The sequence below is a fragment of the Saimiri boliviensis genome, chromosome 5 (genome assembly GCF_048565385.1).
Source record: "Saimiri boliviensis isolate mSaiBol1 chromosome 5, mSaiBol1.pri, whole genome shotgun sequence".
Classification (NCBI taxonomy): domain Eukaryota; kingdom Metazoa; phylum Chordata; class Mammalia; order Primates; family Cebidae; genus Saimiri; species Saimiri boliviensis.
Window position 1 is genome coordinate 121776565 of NC_133453.1, and position 13211 is coordinate 121789775.

General features: G+C 35.0%; 1 protein-coding gene across 1 annotated transcript in view; it reads right to left on the reverse strand.

The window, feature by feature from the left end:
- Positions 1 to 13211, reverse strand: part of ACTR3 (actin related protein 3) — a 78461-nt gene that overhangs the window by 20416 nt on the left and 44834 nt on the right. Inside the window, exons 6-8 of the mRNA XM_039479851.2 lie at positions 12126 to 12233; positions 6179 to 6322; positions 3302 to 3475 (exon numbers count right to left, since the gene is read on the reverse strand). Of these exons, the coding sequence (XP_039335785.1) occupies positions 3302 to 3475; positions 6179 to 6322; positions 12126 to 12233 (426 nt within the window). The remainder of the gene's footprint in view (positions 1 to 3301; positions 3476 to 6178; positions 6323 to 12125; positions 12234 to 13211) is intronic.

Here is a 13211-nt window from a genome sequence, read left to right on the forward strand (position 1 = left end):
ATTAGAGAAATGCAAATCAAAATCACATTGAGATACCATCTCATGCCAGTTAGAATGGTGATCATTAAAAAATCTGGACACAGATGCTGGAGAGGATGTGGAGAAATAGGAACACTTTTACATCGTTGATGGGAGTGTAAATTAGTGTAACCATTGTGGAAGACAGTGTGGCAATTTCTCAAGGATCTAGAAATAGAAATACAATTTGACCCTATATAACAAACCTGTACATGTATCCCTGAACTTAAAGAAAAAAGAAAACAAATGAATAAACAAGGTGAAAGTTTAAGAAAAGCTCAATTTTAAGGGAAAAGAATCACACTAAACTACTTGCCTCAAAAGTAAACAACAGTCTCAGGTATAATATTATAAATATTACAATACTATTGATTTACCTAATAACAATAACCTAACATGGTCAGACTAGAAGAAAAGAGAGTCTAGAAAGAACTAATCTAAAAGGAGGTTAGCATTTAAACCACTAACAGTGACGTATCAAGAAACAGCTCCATCCATGTTCCTGTAATACCATCACAGTACTTAGAAATCTGGGAGTGATTACCAAGAGCAATAACTAAGAGCTAGTGGATGCTCTATAGAACACAATGGCAGCAGGAGGGTGAAGAGCTGCTAATTTTAAGTCTGTCAGTGTTACCTAACGTTTAAAACTGTGTGTATACATCCTCTTTTTATTTTTTGAGAAACTGCAAAGAAAATGTACCATGGAAAACCTTCACAGTCCAGTATATTAGTCTGACCGTAATTCCTTATTCTTCTTGTACTCACTCCTCTGCTACCAATTCACAGTAATTATGTGTCAATTCATCATGATCTCCAATCCCTGTATCCCTTACTATCTCTAAATAATTTGGCTTTCGAGATTTGCTCTCTGTGCTGCAATACTTTAATCTCTGCCTTGTCAAAACCTTTTCCTCCTTTGCCACAACTGTCTGTGAGAGGGGAAGTGACACTACTGCACAACTGAAAGTTTTGGGTCTCCAACCTGCTATCGGGAGTAGAGAATGAGTGCCCCTTACTAATAATATACACTCACTAGTCACTCTCTCAATTCCCCTCAACAGTAAATATGAAAGTCATTATTCTTCACAAGCCCTCAATTTTATGTCCAATCCCTTCTCACAAAACATAAGCTTGATTTCACCTCATAAAAAAATTAAAAAACTATGAACTATGACGATCAACTTCTTCAACTACCCATTTGCATCTCTGACCTTCCTAGTTCATTTTCCTATACCTATACTTAATTCTTTCCCTCCTATCACTGGAGTAAACCCTCTTAAAAATCAAAACTATACTGTCTTATTCTTGCAACTGACTTCTTACCAGTCCCCAGTAGCCACTGTTGTTTTCTTTCATAGCCATCTCTCAGAATGTCCACACTGCTGATTTCCAAACCTTCATCTCTCACTGAGGTAACAAGCTACTCTTAACACATTACTCCATTGAAACTGTTCCCCTATGATCACCAACAACCTAGAAGCTGAAAAACTCCCAAGTACTTCTAAGGTTTTCTCTAATGCTATTTCACTGCAGCAACTGGCACTATTTACCATCCCTTCTTGAAACATTCACTTCTCTCCATTTTATGACCATAATCCTTTAGCTTGGCTTCTAACTCTCTGTCAGGTTCCACTTACTCAGCTTGTCCATTAAGCGTCTGTGTTCACTAAGGCCCTATTCTTCACCTTTCTACTCCACAGCCTCTTCTCAGCCAACCTCTGCCTTTGTGCCCCACACATGGTGATGACTTTACAACACCCAAGTGTTTGTTGTTGAACCTTTTAAAGGTGCATATAATAAACTCATCTGTTTCTATTTCACCTACTCCTCCTTTTCAGTATTACAAATCTCAGTGGATGCCACACTGGGTTGCCAAAGTTACAAACCTGGGAATTACCAGATTCCTAATATTCTTACTCCCTTCATATCTAAGCAATTACTAATTATGTTGATTTTATTTTTCTCTCACCTCCTTCCTCATTCTCATTGACCTACAAATATTATTCATATTTCACCTGAAATACTGTAGTAAAAGCACCTATTTCCAACATAATTCATACCTTTGTTCCAATCCTTCCAAACCAATGCTGCAAGAGTAAACTTTCTAATATCGTACATAAATCTGTCACTTCACTTCCATGCTTAACATTTTTGCATGACTACAGAATCCAGCAAACTCCCTTGTACGGCATATCTGCCCTTCAAGACTTGGTCCATAAATACCTCTCTGGATCCCTCTCCTACCAATCTGTTAGTTATACTTTTCTCATCTAGTACTCTCATGCCTAAGACTTCAATCTGCCTAGCTAACCTTCTGACAGAAATACATATACTCCCCTACCACACGTGAATGACAAACACCCATTCATCCTTTAAGTCTCAGCTCAACCATTATCTCCTCTGAGATGTTCTCCCAAGCACACTTAGATGCTCTTTCTTCCTATGCCCTCAACAGATACATGCACTCATTAAAGCAGTTTTACCCTTACCTGTTTAAATATTCATCTATTTTATTCTTTGAACTTAGTAAGAGCAAGATAAAATAACTTTTCATCTCTGAATACCCAGCGCTTAAGCTGGGATCATGAAAATCCTAACCACATAACATTTGCTGAGTGAATAAACAAGATTTTAAAAATAACTGTTCTTAACATTAAGCAGAGTATATAATATTAGTAATTCTACTAATAAAGTTACAATTCTGATACTAAGTTATCAGAATAATTTTCCATTATTAAAAGGAAGTATTTCTTAATTTATGTTGCTAAAATTTCACAGACAGAAGACTAGTTTGCTACTAGTTATGTATTTTGATGGTCAATTAAAAGCTTTTTGTATAATAGTCACTTTACACAAAAAGGGAGGGGAGAACTTTCTAGAACCTTTTCCAAAATATTTTATTTATTTAAACGATTATAAAACTTTATCTGGCCTGAGTCCATGAGTGAGGGAAGAAAAAAAATTTAAGGGCTCCCCTCTTCCCATGACCCCCCCCATAAGCCACATGTTTTTTGTTTTTTTAAGTTTTTTTCTAAGCATATAAAAAAATACCAACAATTTTGCCTGTTTTAACAAAAGCAATTTCTTTCTTTTTTTTTTTTTTATTGCATTTTAGGTTTTGGGGTACATGTGAAGAAGCAATTTTTTCTTAAAAGATATGATTCAAACTGTTGTGCTTTAGTATACCAATGAAAGTTTCTGAGATTAGTTATTTCTGAATATCTATTAATTGTTATTTGCTGCTGAGTATTTTTAAATAATTCCATTTTAAAAAACTTACCTCTGGATGAAAAAAGATTTCAGGTCCCAAAAATCTCTCATAACCAACATCAATGGAAAATTCTTTCTTTGAGATAGCATTGATTCCAGTATACTGTTTAATCCATTTTGACCCATCTGTATCATACTTGTTAAATTCTTTTACTAAATCTGGGCAGACATAACTATAGCGCTCCTAAAAAAAACAAAGAAACAAAAGGAACTTTTTTTGTTTATTACAGGAACAGTAAAAAAGAATGGCATGTTTTCAGTAAACTAGAATAAAATAAAAAAAAAACTTTTCAAAAAATAAAATTAGGAATTTAAGTTGGAAGAAAAATTCATGTTAGGATATTATCATATGTGTAATACAAATAAACATACTTATCTCATACATATATTTTCTAGCTTTATGTATAAACAATTAATATTTGAGAGACTGGAAAGTTGATTTCTACTATTTTAATGTTATTTACTGAAAATATCCATTAATGTCATTCAACATTTTCTTTCTCAGTAATAACAAATCTTGTGCTCTAGGTAAGGAGAATAAATAAAATACAGAACTGAAGAATAAGTAATAACTGTGATAACCACACAAATTAATATAGATCCTTAATATCTATCTGAAACAAAACTGATCATGGTCTCAGTAAATAAATGACCAAAGAAAAAAAGCTGAAAATATAAGTTACTCTATTTTGCTGCATATTTGGTTATATAACCTAAGTAAAAGCTTTCATCAAAAACATTGAAAAATATTTTATAGTTTATAACATCATATTTGTAATTTATAAACTCCCAACTGCCAGTCTATATTTTTTTAAATAAAACTTACTTTTTCAATATTTTTACACATCACTGGCTCCATCCAAAACAGATGCAAATATTACTAGTAATAATTAAAATACACAAAGAGAAAAAATACTGGAAACAAAAGACATTTGATTACACTATTTAAGATTTTCTCGGCCGGGCGCGGTGGCTCAAGCCTGTAATCCCAGCACTTTGGGAGGCCGAGGCGGGTGGATCACGAGGTCGAAAGATCCAGACCATCCTGGTCAACATGGTGAAACCCCGTCTCTACTAAAAATACAAAAAAACTAGCTGGGCGTGGTGGTGCATGCCTGTAATCCCAGCTACTTAGGAGGCTGAGGCAGGAGAATTGCCTGAGCCCAGGAGGCGGAGGTTGCAGTGAGCCGAGATCGCGCCATTGCACTCCAGCCTGGGCAACAAGAGCGAAACTCCCTCTCAAAAAAAAAAAAAAAAAAAAAAAAAAAGATTTTCTCCAAACCTTGGAAATGGGAATGACAAAGAAATGATATTCCTTCAAAGACATTCGGACTGACCATCAATCTTCTCTGAAATAGATTTAAATCTCTGGTGTTTTCTCCTTTTGCTTTGTTTTGATTTCACAGATTTCCCAAAGATTTTGAATCAGTAGTATTCACATTAACTTTTTATATATTTAATTCTTATGCCACCAACTTGAGATTACTTTTGGCAGCCATTTACTAATTTCTTTACTACCTAGGAAGTAGTTGATAAATTTTCATTTTTAAGCTCTGACGAGCAAGGAAAATCCCATAAACATGAAGAGGTCCAGGTATGATGGTCATACCCAGCACTTTGAGATCCCAAGGCAGGAGGACTGCTTAAGGTCAGGTGTTCAAAACTAGCCTGGGCAACATAGGAAGACCTCCATCCCCATAAAAAATTAGCCAGACATGGTGACAGGCACCTGTAATCCTAGCTACTCAGGAGGCTGAAGTGGGAGATCATGTGATTCTAGTTTAAGGCTGCAGTGAGCCAGGATTGTCCCACTGCACTCCAGCCTGGGTAGCAGAGCAAGGTCCCATCTCTATAAAAAAATAATAAAAATAAAAAACAAAAATTTTAAAAATTTAAAGGTAATTTTTAAAAAATGCAAAGAGAGACAAGTAAAATTTACTTTTGCCAGGGCAGTTTGCTTTCAAAACATGTGAGAGCCACTGAAATTTTTTAGTTATGTGGCAAATAATAAGTTGGAACGGCAATGCTAAAGTATTTTGACAGTTTGCATGAAGCACTGATATAATACTTACATAGCAAAAAAAATAGTAAGACTTTAGATAGCCTCCATGTTTTTCTTCTATGTACCCTATCACCAGAGCCAAACACTCCTTCTATAGCATAATAAATCAACTGCACCAAGATAATTTTTATGATAAAAGCTTTTAGGATTAAAATAAAGAATTCAGTGAAGAAACTGAGGTGCAAGGACTTTATAGTGAAATAATTATTTTTAATAAGGAGAATAATCACAAAAATGTATGTCATTTAGTAAATAAAGTGTTCTTATACATTACTCCTCTCAAATATGAAATATGAAGAAAACAAACTGTTGTAATGCTCAATAATTTTCTTGCAAGAAATACAGAGATATATTTAAATAAATTTAAATATATTTAAGAGTAATAATTTATAACTGGTTAACCATATTATTTTTTAAGTACTGTTGTTCAATTAAGAATTTCTCATGTTGGCCAGTCGCAGTGGCTGAATCCTATTATCTCAGCCCTTCAGGAGGCCAAGGTGGGTGGATCACGAGGTCAGGAGTTCAAGACCAGTCTGGTCAACATAGTGAAACCCCATCTCTACTAAAAATACAAAAAATCAGACAGGCATGGTGATGTGCGCCTATAATCCCAGACACTCAAGAGCCTGAGGTAGAAATATTACATGAACCTGGGAGGCAGAGGTTACAGTGAGCCGAGTTCATGCCACTGCACTCCCGCTTGGGCAACAGTGTAAGACTCCACCTCAAAAAAGAAAGAAAAAAAAAAAGAATTTCTCATGTTAATGTTATAAATGTGATTTTAATTTTTAAATAAATTACACTTCTATCACTACTTTTTACCTTTACTGCCTTAGCAGTTTCCAAAGATTGTTCTGGAGGGATTCCTACTTCTCGGTCTCTCAGCAGTTGCTGAATAAAATATGTTATATCTCGTCCTGCAATTGGAATGTGTTTAATACAGCTGCCAATCACATACCCTTCAGCCTAGAAGGGGGGGAAAAAAGACGTCAAATTTACTTTCAATGTTTTAGAAATTAATATAACCTAAAAATACAAACCATTAAAGATGAATTTCTTAAGTTAGTGTATTTATATTCTCAAGGACTGTTTTATCCCAGAATTCACCTTTATTCCTCAGAAACTATGAATAAGAATGGCCAGCAACTTACACTTATTTTCCCATTGACAGTTTATAACCATGACTAAAATGACTCAACAACATAGAAATAATACATTTCGAAATATAAATATCAAATGGTTTAAGATAGCAGATTTTTTAACAGATGGTACTATTTTAAAATCGTTTATAATTTCAGTAAAAAATTTAGATTGCATTATAAGAAATCTGATCATTTACCCACAAAGTACCTATCATTTCCCTAATGAAGCAGGTTTCCATTTCACAAACCTGAAGCTTTTCACATACTATCATAATGTAAAATAACTAAATTCTGTAGAATCGATTCATATTTACTGATATGTCAGAAGTATAACAAATAATATAGCAAAATTAAATCTAATCAGGAAATAATATTAAGGATATCTTCATCTCGCATGACAGAACATTAGGGATTGAACTTACCCTCTCAACTTAAAGAGAAAAACAGGAGAATTGATAAGAAATAAAGGTTTTCATACATTTGACAATCGGCAGAGCAGGGCAGAGATACTTTGTAAGAAAAGGGAAACAAATAATGTGAATGTTACAAACACCCTATCCCACTGCCCAGGGAGAGTTATTAGGCCACAACAATGGGAAAGAGAACTCAAACAGAACTGGTCTCATTAAGTTAGGAATATAGAATTTAAACTTCAGAAAGGCCAAAGTGGCTGAAGTTTGCAGGAGAGGAAAGAGGCACACAGAGAGCTCTGAAGATGTAAAGAGAGTATCTCTATAACTGACTACCAATCAGCACATTCCTGTGAGGAAACCATTAAGGTGAGACAAAGAACCCCTAGAAAAAAGTAGACAGAACAACCTCCAGAGCTCACACATGGCCAGAAATAGTTCCTGATCCCCACTGCCAACGTTGAAAGATGTTTTCAAAAACAAGACATCAAGTAGAGTCCACAGAGGAACACTGCCTCAAGAATGGGGATGAACTAGCCTTGGAGAAAAACCTGTTACAGACCTGCTTAATAACATTTAAAAGAAGCCCCTGAGAGGATCAAACTAATTCCTAGTATCTTAACTATGTTCCAGGAAAAAATCCTAAATACTTACAAAGAACTCGAAAAATCCAGTACACAACAATGTATAGAGTGTCAAATCAAAAACTGTAAGGATGCAAGGAAGCAGAAAAACACAACACTTGACCAAGAGAAAAATCAAACAATAAAGAAGAATGACAAGGACAATAAAACAGCAACTATATACTCCATATTATGAAGGTCAACAATGAGTATGAGGAAGACAGAAATGGAAGATATAAAAAGACCCAAATGGAACTTCTAAAGAAAAAAATACAGTATCTGAAATTTAAAAATCTAACAGATGAAAAAAAAAGAATCACCAGATGAGATCACAGTAGACTACACAATGAAGAAAAAATAGTGAGTTTGAAGACAGAGCAATAAAAACTATCTGAAAAATAAAGAAAAAAGATTACAAAAAAAAATGAACAGAGCATCAGTGACCTTTGAGACACTGTGAAGCACCCTAATATGTATGTGATTACAGTACCAAAAAAAGGGAAAAGAACAGAAAAAATATGTAATAAGTAACAGACAAAAACTTTCAAAATATGAAAATTACAACTCTATATATACAAGAAGTTCAATGAACCCCAAGGAGAAGAGACATAAAGAAAACCTTACTTAGATACGTCACAGTTAAATTGCTAAAAACCAATGAACCAGGAATAAAAAGAAAATCCTGAAGACAGGCACCCAAATAAACATTATATTCAAAGAAGCACACACAAGAATAACAGCTGACTTATTTTCAGAAACAAGGTTAAGCCAGAAGACAGTGGAGTGACACCTATAGGGGGAAACTGTCAACCTTCTATACCAAGCAAAAATCATCTTTCAAAACTAAAGGAAAATAAAGACTTTTTCAAAGAATGTATAAAAGTTGAAAGAATTCAGAGCCAGCAGATCAGCACTATAATAAACGTTACAGGATGTCATTTTGAGAGAAAGAAAATGATACTAGGTGGAAATCTGGACCTTCACAAAGGAATAGAGAGCATCAGATAAGGTATGTGAATAAAAGAACTCTGTTTTTCAAAATTTCAAGGCCGGGCACAGTGGCTCACGTCTGTAATCCCAGGACTTTGGGAGGCCAAGGCAGGTGGATTGCTTGAGGACAGGAGTTTTGAGAGCAGCCTGCCAGATGGTGAAACCCTATCTCTACTAAAAATACAAAAAAATTAGCCAGATATGGTGGCACACATCTCTAATCCAGCTACTCAGGAGGCTGAGGCACAAGAATAGCTTAAACCCAGGAGGCAGAGGTTGAAGTGAGATGAGACTGCACCACTGTACTTCAGCCTGTGTGAGAGAGCCAGACTGCCTCCAAAAAAAAAAAAAAACCTATTTTAAAGATAACTTTTTGCTACTGGCTAAATTGTGTCTTTCCTCCCCACCAAATTCCTATGTTGAAGTCCTAACCTCTATCTCAGAATGTGGTTGTTTTTGGAGACAGGGTATTCAAAGTAGTATCTAGTTAAAATGAATGTATTAGGGTTGCTTCCTTTAATCCAATATAAGTGGTGTCCTTAAGAAGAGGAGATTAGGACACAGACATGTATGGGGAGGACTATGTGAAGACATATAAAGAAGATGGACATCGAGAAGCCAAGCAGAGAGTCTTCTGAAGAAACCAACCCTGCCAAAATTTTGATCTTTGACATCTAACCTCCAGAACTCTGAGAAAATAAATTATTCTTTAGGTACCCAGTCTGCAGTACTTCATTACAGCAGTTCTAGCAAACTACTATACCACTCAAAATCAAATAAGTTAATAATGTATTACTGAGTTCACAACATATAGAAGTAAAATTAATGACAATAAAAACACAAAGACTAGAAGGCCCAAGTTGTATAATTATTATTTATGAAGTAGAAGAACGTTATTTGTAATTAGACAATGATAAGTTAAAGATGTTTACTACAACCCATATAGCAACCACCAGCAAAAACAAAATGACAACAGATACAGCATAGCTATTAAGTCAAGAAAGAAGAGAACATGGAATAATAAAATATACTCCATTAATTCTAAAGAAGACAGAAAAATAAATAAATAAACAGGAATCCCTCCCCCCATCTTTTTTTTTTTTTTTTTTTTTGAGACGGAGTTTCGCTCTTGTTACCCAGGCTGGAGTGCAATGGCGCGATCTCGGCTCACCACAACCTCCGCCTCCTGGGTTCAGGCAATTCTCCTGCCTCAGCCTCCTGAGTAGCTGGGATTACAGGCACGTGCCACCACGCCCAGCTAATTTTTTGTATTTTTAGTAGAGACGGGGTTTCGCCATGTTGACCAGGATGGTCTCGATCTCTTGACCTCGTGATCCACCCGCCTCGGCCTCCCAAAGTGCTGGGATTACAGGCTTGAGCCACCGTGCCCGGCTCCCCCATCTTTTTTTTAAGAGACAGGGTCTCACTCTGTGGCTCAAGCTAGAGTGCAGCGGCGAGATCACAGCTCACTGCAGACTCAACCTCTCCAGGCTCAGGTGATCTTCCCTCCCTAGCCTCCAGAGTAGCTGTGATTAAAGGCATGCACCACCACATCCAATTAATTTTCGCATTTTTGTAGAGACAGGGCTTTGCCATGTTTCCCATGTTGGTCTTGAACTCCTAGGCACAAGGGATCCTCCCACCTTGGCTTCCCAAGTGCTGGCATTACAGGCATGGGCCACCACACCAGCCGGAATACTCATTCTTAATATCCTTACTAAAACACATTCTTTTTCATGTTGATAACTTCTATTTTGCAAATTACCTATTCTAATAATCAAGATACTGATAGTACTACTCAAATGTGTAGATGTTAAGACTGAAGAAAGGCAGAATCAGGTCAAATCCTAGCCTTACTACCTATTATTTGGTAACCTTGGGCAAGTCACTTACTTGCATTTTAGTAATGAGTAAACTGAGGTACTCAAAGAAAAATATAATATTTATCACAGACTGATTTTCAGATTTAAATGAGAATTTTAAGATGAACAATTATTTTATATACCACTAAGAAAGAAAAATAAACTGCCAAGTAAACTTAAAAAGCTATCAAATCCAGGACATGTCCTAATTTCCAAGTTTACTAAAATATCTCCCAAAAGTCATATAAAATCTCATATATCCATACAATGAATTATTTAGCAGTAAAAAGAAATAAAATACTATACGTGCTATAACATGGATGAATCTTCAAAATGTTCGGCTAAGTTAAAGTAGCCAGTCATAAAAGACCAGAGTGTATAATTTCATTGACATAAAATGGCCAGGGCAGGCAAATCTACACAAGACAAAAAGTAGATTCGTGGTTGCCAGGGGCTAAGGGCATCAAGGAGAAATAGAGGGTGACTGTTAATAAACACAGGGTTCCTTTGTGGGGGATGAAAATGTTCTAAAACTGTGGTGATAAATGGACTTTGTGCATACATTAAAAATTAATAAACTATATACTCTAAACAAATGAACTATATGATATATGAATTACATCTTGATAAAGCTATCATTATAACAATGGTAGTTATTACTAAAACTATTACAACACATCATGAGGGTCAAAGTGGAGGAGGACCAGGTGTCTAATCCAAAGGCAGTCACCCTGATGTAATCCTCAACAGACACTGCCTGATGCATTAAACAATGGAGAATTTTTTAAAAGTTCAAAATAATTTAATTCTTTAATTGATATTCAATATAATATAAATATTACTTTAAAAGTTAAACCTTTCTATGTATACCCATTTAATAATAATCAGTATAAATTCCAATAGCCATTTCGAATTCATTAGGCATAATTTTTTATTAAAAATTAGAAGCACAAAGGCCTTGGAAGAAAAATGTTATTTCTGACAAATAATCTAATGTGATGCATTTTTCTTAATATATTTATTAAATACAGACCATAACACATCTACCAAAGTTCACGTACTTACAACTAACTGTTACATAGTCACCCTATATACCAGTGTGACATCTGTTAATTATGAATAAAAGAAGTCGAGGCTGGGCACGGTGGCTCACGTCTGTAATCCCAGCACTGTGGGAGGCCAAGGCGGGTGGATCACCTGAGGTCGGGAGTTCAAGACCAGCCTGACTGACATGGAGAAACCCTGTCTCTACTAAAAATACAAAAAATTAGTCAGGCGTGGTGTTGCATGCCTGTAATCCCAGCTACATGGGATGCTGAAGCAGAAGAATCGCCTGGGAGATGGAGGTTGCAGGGAGCCGAGATTGTGCCATTGCACTCCATCCTGAGCAACAAGAGGGAAACTCTGTCTCAAAGAAAAAAAAAAAAAAAGGAAGTCCTTAAATGGCTAACACATCCAACTGGAAAACAGAATGAAAGCTATTAATGCACTTCCATTCCATTCCAGATACTGCAATTCATAATTTTCTTAAATGCAGTACAAACCTACAGCAAAAGAAATATTTTGAAATGTTTATAAAATTTTTAAAAGATGAGCAAAATATAGGTATAACTGAACAAATGGCCAAATTATAACATTTTAAAGCACAGTAAAATTTTTTAAAAGTAATACTAGTTCATATAATTTAACTTTGCCAGATGTGTTATTTCATATTCTGTTCAGTAACTGTAAAATAGCCTTACCACAGGAATGACATGAGTGACACCATCTCCACTGTCTATTACCGTACCAGTCAATGTCCGTTCTCCTACTTGTCTTGAGGTCCAAGATGCAGCTAAGGCAAGAACAGCCTTGAGCACAAAGAAAGAAGAAAGGCAAAAAAGTAAAAACAAAGAGTTAATTAAAACAAAACAAAACTAGTTTCCTGGAGTACTTTATTCAATATTAAATGTAGTATCTGCGGAAAGAAAATACATAAAAGTAAATTTGTAATATGCAATAAAATAGCTCACTCCCTACATTTTACTAAGATAAACTTACAGGTTTGCATTTGCTTTTAGAAGCATATTTGTAAGATTTACATATTTTATAAAGGCTATTTCTGTCCTAATGCTAAAATGTGGAAGACCCCATGAAATAGTGTAGAACTAACTTGCCAGAACTTAAACTATGTCCACATGGGTTGGCCTATTACAAATTGCAATGTAAGGCATAAAATACAAAAACACCCAACCTCCAGTTATTCAATACATAGATGACTATGAACAACTATTATTCTTAAAAATTCTATCTTCAAATTTTTTAATGCAACATATGTTTAGAACTATACGACTGACTATATGCCATCACACAACTTCCAAATACTACGATGATTTAATTACAAAGCAAAGTTGATAAGATTTTTCTATGAAAAACCTTGGTACAGACGATATAACACAATTCTTTAAGTGTGAGAATAAAGAAATTAACATAGTTCATTTTTTAAAAATTAAATTTCTTAAACAATCCAAGCCTCAAATGAAGTATATGACTAGTAATTAAAAGCAACTAAACTTACACTGGCCTTATTTTACCTACCTGGACTGTAATAGCTAAAAGGGACCTAGAAAGCTATCTAGGTCACCCTCCTATCTGAACACAAGATCATTCTAACACAATCACCACACAGTCACTATAGGCTAACAGAATTATATATTATTTTTTGAAGATCTTACAATGAAAAATTCTGTCTTAACACTAGTAAAATATATATACATATACATATATATGTATATATACTGTTTAGACTTCATTGTGAGATATCTTTCCTTTTTAAGTAAGTTCAAAAC